Here is a 19,811-nt window from a genome sequence, read left to right as displayed (position 1 = left end):
CACAAAATATGGTATAAAGATTCTAAATGATTCTTAAATGAAGCCTATCAGAATCACTGGGGGTTTATTCAAACTTTACACACTCCTAAGTCTCAGTTTCCACCCCAATTTTTAAATGTATTCCCCATGGTAAATGTATGTGTACATTTGGGTAATTAGGGAGGACATGGTGCTTATGATGCTTGTTAGACTGGAGAATACATAAAAGCAGGAATCTCTTTTCATCCTCATGTAGAAATGACATATCTTGGACCCAGTAAAGTAACTTCTCAAGTTCAACAGAGGGAAAGAGTTAAGTTGCAGAATCAGATGTTCTGGTTCCTAATCCTAAACAATGTCAAAATATTCCATCAGAATTCACACCCCATTCCCAGTCTGGTAATAGACATTTCATAGCAGCAAATGTTAGAAGGATGAAGGCAAATAGTTGATTCAACTGAATGGTCAGATCCTATCTAAAACAGAGGCTCTCAAAGGCTTGCCTTAAAATTAATTCTATTGGGTCCCTAGCTCTCCCTTATGTTGACCAAGAAAAAGAGCAAACACCATACCATGAAACATCATTATGATATGATTCTTGAATTCATGATTCTCCTTCTAGACTATCCTTTCCAGCTGAAACATGGCAGGGATTTGTCAGCCCTTGATCAAAGTGCAGATAATAAAAAAAGCTACATCATTGGAAATATCATGGAAAATTAATCACATAAAAGATAGTATTTTGATAGCAGCAAACAGAAATGCAGATTAAATGACACATGGACCTCTACACCAGCAGGACATTTCTCAGAACAAAAGTTTGAGAACATGAACATTCACAGATAACACATCAAAGGAATTTAATTTATGAAAAGTAAAAGAGCAAGTAAATATCATTATCTTAAAGCTGAAAAACATTATGTAATAATTTATTATTCATAAATTGCTTTTTGATTCAAAGGAGTCCCTAGCCCCATTGTGCCCAGTTTCTAATAGGATTAGGCTACAGCAGGACAAATAAAAGGGAAGATTATGAAATTCTTACCAATACAATATTTTAGCTCTATTGTGGTTTTGCCTTCTTTAGTTGATTCTGATACTTCATAAGTGTATATTCCTATCACAGCTTGGCTCTTGTCCATCACCAAAGAGGCACTGCCTGTTAATAGTGCACCTGGTACAATGTGTGCACTTGAAAATTCACTGGTGGGTGTGGATTTGTTTTTCTCTCCATCATAGTTGAAAATATATTTGTCTCTGAGCTTCCACTTTACAAACATTTCTTTCAGGCTCTTTGCCACCGAATTAGTGAATAAACATGGGATGAGAACAGTTTTATTTATTTTTTGGTATATTCTACAGATTTGATTTTAGTAAATAATAGTGGATCTTTAACTGGAAAAGAAAAAAGAAAATAGTTTCATTTCATTATTGAATTATATAAGGTAAGGTCTTAGAGATGTTACAAATCCGTAAGATAAAAGAGCAATGCTTCAATTGTCCCCTAAAGTAAGCAGTGCAGCTACAGAGAGATGGCAGGCCATTTGAAAAAGTGAAACAAGTTACTTTTATATTAGTATGCACAAATGGAAGACACCATTGTAATGATTCCTTATTCCTTCTCAGTAATACACAGTATACATTATCAAGTGTTTTCAAAATGAATTCAGCAACCTGTGTTGGATCATGCAGTTGTATATTTGGCTTCAGAAGCTTTGAAGTCACAATTGTTGCTTACTGATGTATTTAGAAAAATCTTATACTTACCATGGAAAAATTTTTAATGGAAAATCAAACCAAATATTATATTCAGCCTCAACTTCTATGTATTGCCTCCAAACAGAACTTGCTAAAACCATGTGAAGTGTATCTCTATTGTCACTTTGCATTTCCAAGCAATGTCATGAGATATAGTGTAATTTAGTATAAAAATTAAATAGGAGAAATCAAATTACATCTACCCTCTAAGATGGAAAATCTTAGAATGCTAAGTACAAAAAAAATATTCTCTGCCTATATCCTATTGGAAAATACAGACAGCAATGGACATTTGGTATGCAAATAGTATAAACAGATATAAACAATTGAAAGGCATTTTCTCGCTCCCACATTTCAATGAAACTATAGAACAACAATTTCCAAATTCATATTTCAGGTATTTCTTCCTCCTCAAAACCATAAAACACTCAAAATAAATCTTAACAAACAGTTGAAATCAAGAACAGATATTGGTACTAAGTAGATATATCCTATTAAAAACTTCTCAGTATGATAAACTACTAGTTGTCTTACAAAAATAAGGGATGGAAAAGTAATTACAAATACTCATCTTTCACCTAAAATATGCAATATTGTGGAGAAGTTGTAATTCTCTTCCATATTTTTCAGCCATTGGACTCTTTGATATAAGTAGTTAGTTGAAACAACAAAGCACTAACAAATATAGATATTAACTTTAAGATTTTATTTTTACAATCCTCCTTGTATATAAATTGGGAATAAAACTCAGGGCCATAACACCTTATTATTATAGGGTAATAGTATTCAATAAATGCCCATTGAAGTGAATGCTAAGATTCATAATGAAATATGAACTGAACAATGTTGAGAAAGCCTGAGTATAAATGCTACCTGTCCCTTGTCAGTATGTGACCTTAAGTAAATCACATTACTTTTTTGTGCCTTGGTTTACTCTCTGCAAGTAATTTGAAAAGAAATGAACACTGGACAGCTTCACAGAGTTGTGGTAAATATCAAAGAAGCAAATACATGGACAAGTGCCCTCTCAACAATGCTCTGCTTACATATGCAGGTAAAACTCTAAAAACTGGGCAAAAGAGCATTTTATGTAATGATCTAGACCTTCTCTGACTGAGAGATGCAAATTGTTATGTTTCTGGGAATTTGCAGTCTGAACCAAGCTTGTGGTTCACAAGCTCATTTCTTCTGAGTTCTCTATGCTTCTAGCCATCACAATAGTAGGGAGCCCCAGGCAAAACCTGGATTCTGGTTGCATTTTTCAAAATCTTGGGCTTCTGAATTATTTTCCCTGAGAAAGAAGCATTGAGGGGGTGGCTATAGTGTACAACAAGGAGAGAAGAAAGTGGTTTTGATGTTGGAATTAGAAAAGAACAAAAGTGTCAGACAATACTTTAATAATCCCCTTACTCTCTTCAGGCTAAACAGTAAATGTATTATTACCATGGAACACAAACTAGGCCCTTCAATGCCTTATCCAGCTACATCTCTTGTCCTTCCTAATTTCCAAACTAAGGTTCAATTATAATGACCCTCTTGAAATCCCATGAATATGCCTGTGTGTTCTAATATCCATGCCTTTGCACATGTTTCCCCAGCCTAGTGGCCTGACCCTTCTCCACATGTATAGGTCAGAACAAGTATTTTGGAGTCAGATATTGGCTCAAGCCTTAGCCCCTTGTAGAGATATAACCTTAGGCTAATTATTTAACCTCCGCACCTCAGCTTTTTCATCTATAAGATGGGAACTGATAGCATATATCTCCTGGAAATTTTGTTAAAGTTTAATGAGTTAAGGAGCACAATGTTCTTATCTCAATGTCTTCGCATACTTAGCAAATGTTCAATAAGTGGCAGCTAAAGGTGACTAACTTTGGATCTTCTTGCTAAAGCAGAGTTCAGATGTTTAATCCTGTTACCTTTCCCTATACTACTCAACTGTATTCATCCTATCTTTGTTGTTCCCATCACTCCATCTCAAGTACAGTCACTACTCTTAATACTAAATTTTGTAATTAATACTTGATTTAACTGGTCTCCCCATTTGGTTCAAAAGGTAGAAAAACAAGGACAATGCCTTCGTTTGGTAACCTATGGTTTAAACTCAAGTTAAGTAAGTATGCTTCATTATATTCTTTATGAATGTAAAAATGTTAAAATATGAATCCCAAGAAAGCAATACCCAAAAATGTGTATCAGAGCAGATTCATTCTTCTTCCATAATTCAAGAGGACCCTCCACTTCTTATTTCTATAGACATGATTATGGAATCATGAAGGTACATATTTAAATGCAAAATTTCAACTAAAGTCAATTGCAGGTGAGAAGGAAGGTTCCTTAAATTTGGCAGAAGAGCCAAAGTTAGTCAACTCTAGCTGCCATTTATTGAACATTTGCTAATTATGTGAAAGCTCCCCAGATCATGAATATAGCTGAAAATTGAAATCATGACACAAACAAGATTACCCAGAGTCCTTTCAAAGTAACAGAGCAGGTATCAGAGAATTAAGTGTTGGAGAATACCATTGATTACAGAGCAAATAGTTAAAAAGGTACAAACTAGGAAAGTGAGAAGTATTGTGAGAAGCAGGTGAATTAGCAAAGACCTCCACTTAGACATGGAGAAAGTTTCTTGATATGGACAACATAGATGTCAAAGCAATAAGTACAAATAGCTCCTAGGTTAAAAATTACATCACTGGGTACTTTATCTAAAAAATTCCGAAAGACTAGTGGGTGAAAACTCATACTGCATTGGGAAGTAAATAGAAGAGGAAAGAGAGGCAATTATTTTTTTCATTAAATTTGACAGTTGATGAGAACAGAGATGGAAGGTGATATTGGAAGGTCTATGGAGACAGGTACAGGGTAAGGTTTTTTTTTTTGTTCTTCCTGTATTCATTTATTCATTCATTCATTCATTCATTTATTCATTAATTCACTTACTTATTAATTTTATTGTTTTCAATATGGGATAAAACTTAAGCATGTCTTCAAGTTCTAGTGAAAGAACTAATGGATAAGGAAAGGCCTAAGATACAAGACTGAAGAATTAAATTGATTCGGTAGGTCTCCAAGTTGGTGGAAGTTTAAAGTGCTGTAGACTTTAATGTTCTTTTCCTTAAATAGGTGAATAGGTATACTTCTGAAACTGGGTGAGAAGGGAGAAAGTCATGAAGGTTACCTAAGATATTGGTAAGTTTAGAAATGGTGGGAGGGAAGTTGAGAGAGTTTACACCATACATCAATACAAATTTTTTTTGTAGCAGAGTAGCATGTTAACTTTCTGCTTGGAATGGCTGTTTAGAAATGGGGTAAGAAATCCCAGCAGTCACTAAGATAAATGAAGCAAAGCTCATGAGTAAAAATACCTGCTAGAAATGAATATGTTTTGCCACAGACCTTGAACTTGGAATGAAAAACTGGAACTTCAAACAGAATGGGGTTAGAATTAGGGTCATAAAAGAGGATTTAGTCAGATCCTTCCTCAATAGAGATCAAACAAGGACTGGGATAAAATTTGGGTGTCCACAATGCCTTTAGTTCTGACTCAAAGTAATTGCCTCTGCATTGTAAAGTGGCCTTAAAAGAACTAAAAAGGTTGAGCTAGAATTACAGGGAGAAGGGCAGCAAGATCCATAATTGAGGCCTTATCAAGCATCTAAAACATATTAAGTACAAGTGAGGATAAAGACAATAAAATCCCTGCTACATAGTAACTGCATTGTATGTTATTAAGAGGCATGAGTCTGAAATTTGTCTCTATGTCCAGGAAGGCCTTGTAAAGTGCTTGGGAAATAGTAAGAGGGCTCATATATGGCTTGAATACCCAAGAAATAACATTTTGTTAGAACTTCCACTTGCCCAATTTCCTGCCTTGTCTTTTAACCCATCAGTGTGACACATATTGAAATATGTATAAATATTCTCAATTCCTGGGATGACCAGATATGGAGTCATATACAACTGTTCCATAGGTATGGAAGGAAGTAGAGGAGGGTGTCACCTCTAATTCCTATCTCACCTCCACATAACCAAACAGAAGGGAAGTACAGGTTCTATGGCGTTTGCGTAGATCTGTCAGAATCAAATATCCTGGGTGCTCTTTTACCAGTAATTAGTAAATCAATCTGAAAGTTTTGCATAGAAAATTAAGTGAATGGTTGGGCGGTGTCTGCCCTGGGGTCCTCAACAAGACTTGGACCGAATTTGCCTTCAGACCTCCTCTCTATGGGCGGCCCAGCAGACTGACAGTAGGCAGGTTTGGAGCCAGCCTGTATTAGGCCCCAGTTCAGAGGAAACGACATGACCTCAATGCCAATGTGACCTTACTAGAACTCTTGACTAATTATAATAATATTTGCATTTTAGTTTTGACCCCACCCCCTGTGGGTTTTCTGTATACATTTTGATAAGGGCATGCTCAAAAGAAAAATAGTTTCAGTCAATCATCCCTGAATGCAAGTGAAAGGCTCCACAGAGTTGTTGGCCATGCTCTCTCTAGCATGTACTCTACCTCCAAGGAGCAATCCAATGCTATTCCCTTCCCTTGCTTTCCCCACAGGCACATATTCCCTAACCTCTAAAGTAGGGGTGTCGAACTCAATCAGAGAAGGGGCCAAAATCTAAAATCCAGCCTAAATCGCGGGCCGAATGGTTTATGAACAGTCATAAACTGTCACTGTGATGGAAACGCAGCAGAGTGCAGTGATGACAGCGCGGTGCGGGCCACATTGCAAGGCCTGGCGGGACGGATTTGGCCCGCGGGCCTTGTGTTTGACACATGTGCTCTAAAGGAACCCATGATACTTGTATTCATGAAGAAATAGGCAGCTGCAGCTCATCCTGGGCTCACCTCCACAACCTGTCTCCAAAGCTCCCTTTTCTCTGACTTCCCAGTGAGCTACAGCAGCCCTGCCTTTGGCTGATCTTGCCATTTTGTCTCCCATACTCTGTTGACTGTCTGGCCTCTCATTTCGGATATATTTTCAATAAGTCCCATTTTGCTTCACTTTTATTTTCTGTTGATCTTATGTTCTTCTGTGCATTGACAAAAAGAACCAAGGCTCCAGGCAATAATCCCAACTGGTAACAAAAGCAAAAGTCTGAGTACAAATGACCATAATAGTCCATGAACTCTCTTCCTCATTCTACAGTCTAAACTTAATCTTTCAAATACCTCGATTTATAACTTCTTGTGCTCTCAGGCTGTTAGCATCTCTTCACAGGTTCCCTTTTATAACTAAATATTAAACACACAGAAATCCATTGGTTTTTATCCAATAACTATAAGCCTTGTGAAAAAAGAATTGTGCACTAGAGTGGGGTTCCTCAGCATGGCCTGTTCCCTCTTGTAGTCCAGGAGCTCTTAGGGGATGTGTAACTGAAGGCTTAGGACTGCTCCCTCCTGTGCTGCAGTCTGGCCTCCCTCTGAGGGAGGCAACCTGAAGGCTGATCTTGGGACCACCCTGCCTCCCCACTTTGCTCCTCAGACACTGTTGGTCCCTGCAGCTCCTCCTTCCCCCATCATTGTCCCCTCCCTCTGCCTGCTGGCTTAAGCCTTTGTTGGCCTGGCTCAGGCTGCTCACAGGTCCTGCCCCCCACAGACCAGTCATTCAGCAGTTTGGTCCATTGGCATATTACACTTTTATTATATAGGATCGACACAGCTCAAGTGCATAAGGCCTCTATTCCATTTTTCTTTTATAGGTTATTAATTTAGTAGGCTAAGATAACATATTCTGAATTCTCTGACTTTATAGGGTCTTGAGCACATTAATATTATATGTAAATGCATGTTTGTTATACATGTTCTTAACTATTACTAACAGAAATCCTGTTCCCCAAAATAACATTCTAGCAGTTTTTTATTATCTATTTAAAAACAGGACCCTTGTTTTTAAAATTATATATGATTTATCATTTTTATTCTTCAGAATAGCTTTTGATGCCTACAGCCCAATTTAGTAATACCACATCACAATTTACAATGTGGTTCAATATACATTCTGATCAGGAAACAGGTTTCTGAAAGCAGTATTATTTTAGTTATTTTGATAGTAACAACAATGATCCATTAATGATAATGACAGGGAACACTACTTGATCCAATATCAACCCTTCAGATAATAGACATAGTGATTATAAACAGCTCCAACCATCCCAGGATTTTCGGAGAATGGGGAGAGTGACAGGAAAGGTCTTAAGAGCATCTTGAAAGCAGCTTAAGTCACAAGGCTTTATGAATGTCACAGTAAGGCTAATAATCAGTTTAACTGTAATTAAGTTCAAATTATAGAATTAAATATAACAATTGCTTGTTATGTTACTCAAACTCAATATGAATCTTAGAAATAGTTAACAAATGAGTCTTTGCATGTGAAATATGACAGGCATAGCATATAGAGCCACACCAAGAAATCACCAAGAAAAATTGGTTTTCTTCAATTTTTATAAAGCACACATTCTTAAAAAATAATAGTTTCCCAAAGCTTGGGGCCTAAATGCCTTTGGCATAGAAGAACACCAAATTACACTTAACTGCCAATTGTCTTCGTATTTCAAGTGAATTCCTTTGCAGTTAAACTGTTACACAAAACAAGGGAAACTTAAATGGGCTCTTTGGACTCTATTAAAGTGGTTGATGGAATGGGGAGGTTGAATTTCCAGAAAGTCTATTTCTAGAGTTAAATAAGTTAAAAAAAAAAAAAAAAAAAAAGAAGGGGTGGGATGGGGTGGGGAAGGGAGGATTCTTCTGATTAAATGGTGTGTTGGGCAGAAACCAGTTTGGTTCAGTGGATAGAGCATTGGCCTGCAGACTGAAGGGTCCCGGGTTCGATTCCGGTCAAGGGCATGTACCTTGGTTGTGGGCACATCCCCAGTAGGGGATGTGCAAGAGGCAGCAGATCAATGATTCTCTCTCATCAATGTTTCTAACTTTCTATCCCTCTCTCTTCCTCTCTGTAAAAAAATCAATAAAAATATATTTTAAAAATAATTAAATAAATAAATAAATGGTGTGTTGGAAATGAAACTTAATTGTATCAGTTATGTCTCCCTTACCTTCCATGTTCATGTGGGAGGGTAAACAAGTAAAAAAAAAAAATCTTTCAGACTTCGCCAAAATATGCACTTCCATTGAAAGATGCCAGGCTCTCTCATTCTCCCGCCTTCTTCCTTAGTGCATTTAGGAGGGAAGAGGTGTTCAAAGGAGAAGACCCTCACAGCTGCCACCCAATGGCCTCTGATCAGGCCCTTTCTCTCTAGTTAATTTCCGCTCAAGTTGCTTGGTGTGGAGTCTTCCTGGTACCTGTGTCTGGAAGCCCAGTGCAGGGCAAGATGAACTGGCTGTCACCTGGTAAGATGAAGAGGAGTGAGAGGAAGGAAGAGAGGTAGGGAGAGGAAGGAAAAAGGAAGGGAGGAAGGGAGGAGCCTGAGTACCATCTGGCTCCCAACTTTCCTGTCAGGACAAGCAGGGCCCTTGCATCCCGCACCAGTCACCCACTCAAGGGAGTTGCAGGGCCAGCAGGGCACAAGGCAAACCCTGCTGGACACCAAGGAGGTGGAGACTCCATCTGCAGAGCCATGATAGGGGCCACTCACCTCAGCTAGCAAATCCCAGCAGCAACAGCAAAAAGAGAAACCACATCTCACTTGTGACTGCAAAGGGACAGCTGCCACTGCCCTCACCTCCAGGGCAGCAACAGGAGCAGTCACCACCTTCACAGTCAGAACCCTGTGGCTTCGCTGCCCATCAAAGCTGGTCCCACAGACCAGGTTGCTGTTCGAGTTCTAGAGCTCTGGCCAGACACCTGCTCCCAGCTCAGGCAATGTGGCCACTGAAGGGAGTCACTCGGATTCCTGGACTCATCCATATTCCCTGAAGTTCAGCCAAGACCCCCAGCTGATGGAGGCCAGGCTTTGAGGGAAAGCCTAGCCTTGCCCAACACTATCCCAGCACTAATCTCCAGCCTCCCTCTCCATGAGAGGCTTATGGTCCAGCATGCCTCTCCATGAGAAACTTGGGGTGTATTCCTTCTCTCACAGGGTATTCACTGTCCCTGCCCCTTTCCAAGGCTCCTGTGTTCTTTCTTGCTCCATCCCGGGCCCCAGGATCATCCCTCCAATGTCTCTCCAGTTTGAAAAAAAATGGATTCAAAATGTGGCTCCAAGCCACAGTATAACAAGGCCTTCCTTAAAATAATAAATAAATAAATAAATAAATAAATAAATAAATAAATAAATTTATCGGAATGATATTGATTCCCAAAACTATACTGGTTTCAAGTGTACAACTCAATGAAATACCATCTACACTCTGCATCCTTCTGTCCCCATTCCCTCTTCCCTCTGACAACCTCCATCTACACTCCCCCCACCCCTTTACCTCTGGCTATCTCCACACAGTGGTCTGTGTTATGCATATATTGTTTTGACTAATCCCTGCACTTTCTTTCAATATCTCACTGTATTACAGAGGCACAATATTCAAACTTAAGGAAAAGACCTTTAAAAACTGTTCAGTAACATTTATCCTAAATGATGAGCCAAAACCAGTTTGGCTCAGTGGTACAGCGTCGGCCTGCGGACTGAAAGGTTCCAGGTTTGATTCTGGTCAAGGGCATGTACCTTGGTTGCAGGCACATCCCTGGTAGGGGGTGTGCAAGAGGCAGCTGGTCGATGTTTCTCTCTCATCGATGTTTCTGTCTCTCTGTCCTTCTCCCTTTCTGTAAAAAAAATAAATAAAATATATTAAAAATAAATAAGTAAATAAATATCCTAAATGATGAACTTTCTTGTTACAAAGTCAGTCTCTGGTGGCTACTCTAATAGGTGCATCAAATTTTAACTTGATGTTTTAAGATTGTGATGGCTTTTTTGAGGCACTGAATTGGGAATAGCCTCAGTTATTTAAACAAACCAGAATCGCTGCCATCAGCATTTTATAGTTTCTTTCCTTTGCAGTACAGGTGGGACTGGGAAGAGGATGGATTTCTTTCCCAGGATTGTTCTGTCATGTGACCAAAGAGATTTTTTTCTTGGTGTGATTAGGGTCCTCAATTAGTTGACTTTTAGATAATGAGATTGCCCTCCCTTCTCATGACAACCCAGCTTTAGCACCTCAGTTCCTCAATTCATAAAATAAAACGTACCAGGGAGACAACTAACATTTGCAAAGTACTTTGGTTTACAAAGGACGGGTACACAAGGAATCTCATGATGCTTGTTAGACTGGAGAATACATAAAAGCAGGCATATCTTTCCATCCCCATGTAGAGATGAGATAACTTGGACTCAGTGAAATAACTTAAAAAGTTCAATAGAGGCAAAAAGTTAAGTTGTAGAATCAGATGTCCTGGTTCCTAATCCTAAACAATGTCAGAATATTCCATCAGAATTCACACTCTTTTGGTAATCTGGTAATAGACATTTCATAACACGAAATGCTGGCAGAAAAGTAGTGCTCCCAACCAAGGTACATGTCCTTGACCTGAATCAAACCCAAGCCTTGCACAGAGGCATTTGCATATGAATATCCTAGTCTTTTGCTATCTAAAACCTAAAAACTGCAGCTGGGTTAAAGAGTCCTAGAACTTCCAAAAGAAGACATAAGGCTGTCCTATAGGGCCCAGTGGCTCAGCCTTCCTAATTACCTGAAGAGGCTGGACACAAGTGTGTCTATATGAAGTTCATCTCTATTTTTAGTTTATATTTCCAAGCAATGTCATGAGATATACTGTACTTTAATATAAAAATTAAGTTGGACAAATCAAATCACATATTTCCTCTAAGATGAAAAGTCTTAGAATGCTAAGTTCAAAAAAATATTCTCTGCCTAAATCCCATTGCAAAATACAGACAGCAATGGACATTTGGTATGCAAATAGTATAAACAGATATAAACAATTGAAAGGCATTTTCTCGCTCCACATTTCAATGAAACTATAGAACAACAATTTCCAAATTCATATTTCAGGTATTTCTTCTTCCTCAAAACCATAAAACGCTCAAAATAAATCTAAGAGTTGAAATCAGGAACAGATATTGCTACTAAGTAGATATATCCTATTAAAAAGTTCTCAGTACTTTAAACTACCTGTTGTCTTACAAAAATAAAGGATGGAAAAGTAATTGCAAATACTCATCTTTCACCTGAAATATGCAATGTAGTGGAGAAGTTGTAATTTTCTTACATATTTTTTAGCCATTTAACTTTTATCTAAGTACTGAGTTGAATTTTCCCTTAAACAACAAAGCACTAACAAAATAAATATTAACTTTAAGATTTTATTCTTACAATTATCCCTGTATATGAATTGGGAATAAAACTCAGGGCCATACCACCTCATTATTATAGGACTATATTATTCAATAAATGGCCATTGAAGTGAATGTTAGGATTCATAGTGAAATATGAAATGAACAATGTTGAGAAAACCTAAGTATAAATGCTACCTGTCCCTTGTCAGTATGTGACCTGAAGCAATCCGCATAAATTTTCTGTGCCTTGGTTTACTCTCTGCTAGTAAGAGGATCAGTAATGAAGACCAGATAGCTTCACAGAGTTGTGGTAAATATCATAGGAGCAAATACTGTAATGCTGTGCCTTGCATATACAGGTAAAACTCTAAAAACTGGGCAAAAGAGCATTTTCATGCAATGATCTAAACCTTCTCTTACTGGGAAGTGTTAGTTGTTATGTTTCTGGGAATTTGCAGTCTGAACCAAGCTTGTGGTTCACAGGCTTATTTCTTCTGAGTTCTCTAAGCTTCTAGCCATCCCAAAAGTAGAAAAACCCCAGGCAAAACCTGGATTTCTGGCTGCATTTTTCAAAATCTTGGGCTTCTGAATTATTTTCCCTCAGAAAGATGCATTGAGGGGGTGGCTATAGTGTACAACAAGGAGAGAAGAAAGTGGTTTTGATGCTGGAATTAGAAGTGTCAGAAACTATGGTGTACAATTTTGAAATGGACAAATGGATTAGCTAGTGTCCTTTTAGTGGGGATCTGAGCATTGTCTGACAAATTCTTTGGGAATATCTGGTTTTGTAGGGGCCTGTGCCTTTCACTGTATTGTATAAGCTGTAGAACTCAGACATTAATACAAATTATTCTTCTCCATAGAGAGAAAAATAAACTTTGTTCTGCAATGGATTTCACCCTGGTGGAAGAGAAAGTTGAACAATTACATTTTATTTCCCTAAGGATGTTGACCAATTGCATATATTCATTAGTTCATTTCAGCATTACTGATTGCCTATATCGTAAGTCTATTCCTTGCACTGTTCTTCAAAAGCTCTGATCACCTTACCATGTCCCTAGCTTGCTTATTGGACAATTTCATAACAGAAGCTTAGAAAATGGATTTCCTACAGAATACAGGAAGGACTAATTGCACTTTGTTATATTATACAGAAATATAAAGCTGATTTAAATATAATTAATATAATTAGTGTTATTAATTAAATTCAAATAAATTCACCTGAATAATCCATAACTTAAATATCCCTTACACTATAATTAATGAATAAGGGTAGTTCAAAAATGTCACTGTTGACCACAACTTCATCTTCTATAAACACTTATTTAAATTCTATAAGTAATAAAATAATCAGATTTGGATTTTCTCTCTTTTGCCTACTGCCTTTTGATAGAACAGTAAAGGGAAGGAAAGATTTTGAACAGAAGAAATAAAGGAACACAAATAATTAACATAGATAGAAAAGTATTAATACAATAATCAGTGATGCCAGAGTTACAAATAAATTAAAAATAAAACAGAAAATTATTTTATATTAAAAGCCAAATGTATTGGTTTCTACAATCTCTGTGAATACCATGAGGATGGCCAACATGTGGTTGCAGTGAAAGGTCATTATATGGCTCAGAATTTTTAAAAATACAGCAAACATTTATTGAGAATTACCTGATCTGGCACATTGTAATAGGATGTGTGGATATAATGATGGGCGATGGGGAGTTGGTGGGGGAGTATGAATTTTCTTTTCAAAGCTTCCAATTCTGACTTGGGGGTATGATATGCACTTTTTATCACACAGAATTGCTTAAGTGTGATCCTTTCTTTAATTTCTCATTTTATAAGTTCATTATAGGTGTATAGGAATGCCATAGATTTCTTAGTGTTAATTTTGTATCCTGCTACATGGCCAAATTCATTTATTGAGTCTATAAGTTTTTTGATGGAGTCTTTAGGGTTATCTAAGTATAGTATTGTGTCATCTTCATATAAGGACAATTTTAGTTCTTCTTTTCCAATTTGGATGCCTTTTATTTCTTCATCTTGTCTAATTGCAATGGCTAATAATTCAAGTACTATGTTGAACAGCAGTGGTGAGAGTGGACATCCTTATCTTTTTCCTGTTCTTAGGGGAAATGTTTTTAGTTTTTGTCCATTTAATATGATGTTGGCTGTGGGTTTGTCATATGTAGCTTTCATTGGGTTATGATCTTCTTATTCCCATCTTGCTGAGAGTTTTTATCAAAAATGGGTGTTGGATTTTGTCAAATGCTTTTTCTGCAACAATTAATATGATTATGTTATTTTTATCTCTCAATTTGTTGTATCACATTTATTTATTTGCAAATATTGTACCATTTTGCATCCATGGGATAAATGCTACTTGGTTCATGGTGTATGATCTTTTTGATGTATTGCTGGATCTGATTTGCTAGAATTTTTTTTTTATATATTTTATTGATTTTTGTACAGAGAGGAAAGGAGAGAGATAGAGAGTTAGAAACATCGATGAGAGAGAGTCATCGATCAGCTGCCTCTTGCACACCCCCTACTGGGGATATGCCCGCAACCAAGGTACATGCCCTTGACTGGAATAAAACCCGGGGCCCTTCAGTCCCCAAGCCGATGCTCTATCCATTGAGCCAAACCGGTTTTGGCCAGAAGTGTTTTTTTTTATTTATTTTTATTTTTTTTAATGTATCTGGATGCTCCTGTATTGGGTGCATATATGTTTACCAGAGTTGTTTCTTCTTGTTGGGTTGCTCCCTTTAGTATTATGAAATGACCTACCTTATCTCTTTTTATGTTCTTCATTTTGAGATCTAATTTGTCAGATATAAAATATTGCTACCCCAGGTGTATTCGTTTGCTTTTGCTTTTTGTTTTTTCATTTCCATTTGCCTAAAATAACTTTTTCCATCACTTCACCATCAGTCTGTGGGTGTCTTTTTTTCTGAGGTGGGTTTCCTCTAGACAGCAGATATATGGGTCATATTTTCTTATCCACTCAGTTACCCTATGTCTTTTGATTGGGGCATTTAATCCTTTTACATTTTAAGTTTTTATTGATAAGTACTTGTTTATCGCCATTTTTATTCTTTACCCCTGTGATCCTTCTTTGTTTCTTATTTCTTCTTTTTACTGTAGACTCTTTAGCATTTTTTCATTGTTGGTTTGGTGGCAATAAATTCCATTAGTCCTTTTTTTTTTTTTTTTTTTTTTTTTTTACTGTGATGCTCCTGATTTCACCCTCAATTTTGATTGATAGCCTTGCTTGGTACAGTATTATTGGACTCATGGTTTTATATACTTCATTCCATTCCCTTCTGGACTGATATGTTTCTGTTGAAAAATAAGTTGCTAGTCTGATGGGGGATCCTTTTTACGTAAGTTTCTATATCTCTCTGGCTACTTTTAAGATTCTTAGTTTGTCCTTGGAATTTGCCAATTTAATTATAATGTGCCTTGGTATTAGTCTTTTGGCATTTATTTTGTTTGGGACTCTGTGAGCTGTTTGGATGTTTGTGAGTTTTTTCTTTTCTATATCAGGGAAGTTTTCTGTCATTATTTCTCCACACAGATTTTTTATTCTTTGCTCAGTTTACTCTCCTTTGGCATCCCTATTATGCAGATATTGTTTCATTTTGTGTTGTCTCAAAGTTCACTTAGGCTCTCCTCCTGCTTTTAAATTTTTTTTCCAGAAGCTACTGTGCTTGAGTATATTTTCTGACCTTGTATTCTAGCTCACTGATGTGGTCCTCTGTTTCTTCTAGTTTACTGTTGATGCTTTTTATTGAGTTCTTTATAGCAGTGATGTAATTTTTCATTTTTTCTTTGTTCTTCTTCATTTCCTACTGGCTCTTATACATATTCTTGAATTTATCTTCCATTCTTTTCATCCACCTTATGTCCATTTCTCTGATTCTTTTTCTGACAGGTTGCTTGCCTTCATTTCATTTACTTCATTTTCTGGTGATGCCTGCTGTTCTTTCATATGCAGGCTCTTTTTTTGACTCCCCATAATCTCTCTTCTCCGGGTTTCTGGTTATGTTGTTCTCTCTCACCTCATTGATTTAAAGGCACAAAACGCACAACACACAAGGTACTGAACACAAATGTATTGATGATAGTAATAACCCCATATAAAGATGACCACCAGAGAAAAGAGAATTAGGGAATAATTAAGAAAGAAGAAGAGGAAAAAAATTAGAAAGGGGAGAGGGGAGAGAGAGAGAATCATAAATGAAAGTGGAAAAGGAAAATAAAAGAAAGAGAGAAAAGAAAGAGAATAAAAAAGAAGAGGGGAAAAACTATTTATTTGGGGAGAAAACTCCAATAGAACAGTCACTAATTCCAACAAATGCCAACATGAAATACCTATAGATGAATGCAAACTACAAACAACTAATATCAGGTGAGGCAAGGGAAAACAGAAACAAAAACAAACAAAAACAAATGAAAACAGAACAAAAAGAAAATGCAAAACAATCTCACAAACAAGCATTGAAAACCAAGTAATCAACAATTAAGCAAACAACAACAAAAAAGAGTGAAAAAAATTTTTGATAGTGAATAAAGAGAAGAGAGATATTTGTATGGACTAAGAGCAGGGGATTCGAATTAGACATATAAATAGGGTAAAATTTTAACATGGGGTGAAAAGAAGAAATAGGGAAAATTTAAACCAGGAATGGGGTAAGAAAAACAAGACAACAAAATTGGAAAAGGGAAGAAGAGAGTGTTGGCATAAAGGTAAAGTTGAGATAGAGTAAAATGATGCCAAAGATGAAAATAGAATGTAGAACACTGATCCCAAAATAAAATAGAATGACACTTTAAAAAAGGTAAAATAGTAGTAGTAATAATACTGATTAAAAATAAAAAATGTAATAATTAAAAAGGTAAAATAAAGTAAGGAAAAAATTAGTTTCTAAAGTAAAAGATGGGGGGGGGGGGAGTGCAGCAGTGGAGGTCATTCACTTCCTCTACTGTTCTGTTTGGCATGCCTGTTTCCTAGTCAGGACAGTTTTGAAGATTCCTGCATTCCACTGCTCCTCAGTGTTGTAGGCCATAGTCCTGATTTTCAAGCAGATAATATTTCTTTGTTTCTTATACTCCTTTATTTGTGTTTACACAGAGTCAATTTGTGATTCAATCCCCGGGTGGCAGTGATTCTGGATTGACCTCTGGATCTATAGGTCCTCTCTAGCTAGTGTTTAGATTTTGATTTCCCTGTTGCACATAATACTGCTTTGGGGGAATGGGCTGCCCCAGAGCTGGTTTTCTGATCATTATTCCCCACCCTGGTCACCAGGTTCCACCAAAACAACTTTCCCCTGCAGTTTCTTAGAGTGTCCCCAATTGGATGATCCTATGTATTGAGCTTAGTAATTAAAAGCAAAGATTTAAAGAGAAAAAAAAAAAGAGAAAGAGAGAGAGAGAAAAGAGCCAAAGTAAGTGCACGAAATCTGGCGCTGAAGCATAAGTCTGTGCAGTCTTTTTTCTCCTTATGTCTAAGTAGTCTCTTATTCTTAAAATTTTTAAGCAACGCTTTTGCACCCAGTTCAGCTAAGGGTTGCTTTTTAGAGTTCCATTTTGTTAGCATCCATGTGGATTCCCTTCCACATTCATGGATCATGCCTGCCCAATAGGATGTGGACTTTTTTGGGTGGAGACTTCCCCAGATCCTCTGGCTCCCATGTGCACATTTCTCTCTCCTATCCGGAACACAGTCCTCACTTTACTCCAGGTGAAATATGATCTTTCTGCGAGAGGGTGCAGAACTCCTCCAAATCTGTGTGCAGGTGCTGCTTGGGGACCTGTTTCCAGAGTCACAGCAGTACACGGGTGCCCTTGTTGTAAATTGCCAGAGTTTTCAGGCTTCCAATAACATCCACTCTTCACTTCTAGATGGTGCAGTCTCCATGCCAGAGACGGTAGCTCAAGGAGGGATCCCAGCAGCAGTGGAGGCTGCCCAATCAGGAGAACCCCGTCCAGCAATCCACCACAGTCCCCAGAAGTATAACTGTCCTTCAACTCACAAACACTCCCTGTGTGACCACACACTTTCCCTTTGTTCTCTCATTTACGCACTATCTAGCAGTCTGCCTTCCCATTGGCAGCCATCTTCCTTCTCCAAAAGGTTGGATTTCTTACTCATTTTGTTATGGTGGTTGAGAACTGAACCTGAAACATATCTGAGGTAAGCCTTGAAGATGATAAACCATCACAGAACCGAGAACATCAGTTTCCACAAAAGAAGGTCACAATAAAACTTACACTAAAATCAAGCCAAATTTTAACTTGATGGTTAGAATTGTGATGGCTTATTTGAGGCACTGAATTCGCTATAGCCTCAGTTATTTAATTAAACCCAGAAACTCTGTTACTTCGCAAGTGTATGTTCCTGGGGAAGCTTGTCTCTGGTCCATTATCAAAGAGGCATTGCCTGCTAGTAGTTTGTCTGGTATGATGTGTGCACTTGAAAATTCACTGATGGGAGTGGATTCATTTTCATATCCATCATAGTAGAAAATGAATTTATCTCTGAATTTCCACTTTACAAACATTTCTCTAAGGCTCTCTGTCTCCACATTAGTGGCTAAGCATGGGATGATAATAGTTTTTTTGGCACTGGTGTATTCTACAGATTCGATTATATTAAATAATAGGTGAGCCGAAACTGGAAAAGAAAAAGAAAATTGTTTCATTTCACTATTGAATTTTAGAAGGTAAGGTCTTAGGGATGCTACAAATCCTTAAGATAAATGAGCAAGACTTCAACTGTCCCTTTAAGTAAGCAGTGGAGCTTTAGAGAGAAGGCAGTCCAGGTGAAAAAGTGAAACAAGTTACTTAATATTAGCATACACATATGGTGGACACCATTGTAATGATTCCTTATTCATTCTCAGAAATACAAATTATACATTACCAAGAGTATTAAGAATGAATTCAAAAACCTGCGTTGGAAAATACAGTTGTTTATTTGGCTTTAGAAGCTTTGAAGTCATCATTGCTGCTTTCTGATGTACATAGAAAATGTTGTTCTTACCATAGAAAATTTTTGAACAGAAAGTCAAGCCAAATATTATATTCAGTCTCAATTTCTTTGTACTGCCTCGAAAAGAGCTTGCTAAACCCATATGAAGTTTATCACTATTTTTCTGTTGCATTTCCAAGCAATGTGTTGAGCTATACTGTACTTAAATATAAAAAGTAAATTGGATGAATCACATCACATCTTACCTCTAAGATGGAAAGTCTTAGAATTCTAAGGACAAAAAAATAAACTCTGGCTATATCTCATTGAAAAATACAGACAGCAATGGACATTTGGTATGCAAATACTATAAAAAGTTATATATAATTGAAGGGCATTTTCTCACTCTCACATTTCACTGAAACTATAGAACAATAATTTCCAATTGAATGTTACAGGTATTCCTAAAAACCATAAACCACTCAAAAAATAAATCTAACAGTTGAATCAAGAACAGATATTGCTAATAAGTAGGTATATCCTATAAAAACTTCTCAATAGGATAAACTACTAGTTGTCTTACAAAATAGGGATTGGGAAGGTAATTGCAATCACCCATCTTTCACGTAAATGTGCAAGATGGTAGAGAAATTGTAGTTCTCTTCCACATTTTAAGTCATTTATTAACTCTTCTATTTAAGAAGTTATTTAGATTTTCCCTGAAAAAAAAAAAAATCAAAGCGCCAATATAAATATCACCTTTAATAGTTCATCCTTACAATTTCTTCCTTTTACACGAATTGGGAATAAAACTCTGGAACATAATACATTATTATTC

The 19,811-nt window shown here is 37.0% G+C and overlaps 1 protein-coding gene across 1 annotated transcript; it reads right to left on the bottom strand.

The window, feature by feature from the left end:
• Positions 1–875: 875 nt before the first annotated feature.
• LOC123652617 lies at positions 876–18,704 on the bottom strand. The gene is given in 6 exon segments (XM_045583785.1): positions 876–886; positions 1,025–1,319; positions 1,322–1,374; positions 7,474–7,485; positions 17,655–17,681; positions 18,368–18,704. Coding segments are annotated over 6 exon segments (735 nt in total).
• Between the last annotated feature and the right edge of the window lie 1,107 nt (positions 18,705–19,811).

The sequence above is a fragment of the Pipistrellus kuhlii genome, unplaced genomic scaffold (assembly GCF_014108245.1).
Source record: "Pipistrellus kuhlii isolate mPipKuh1 unplaced genomic scaffold, mPipKuh1.p scaffold_m20_p_2, whole genome shotgun sequence".
NCBI classification, from domain to species: Eukaryota; Metazoa; Chordata; class Mammalia; order Chiroptera; family Vespertilionidae; genus Pipistrellus; species Pipistrellus kuhlii.
The sequence above is the reverse complement of the archived record's forward strand: the minus strand, read 5'-3'. Positions and strand labels throughout refer to the sequence as shown.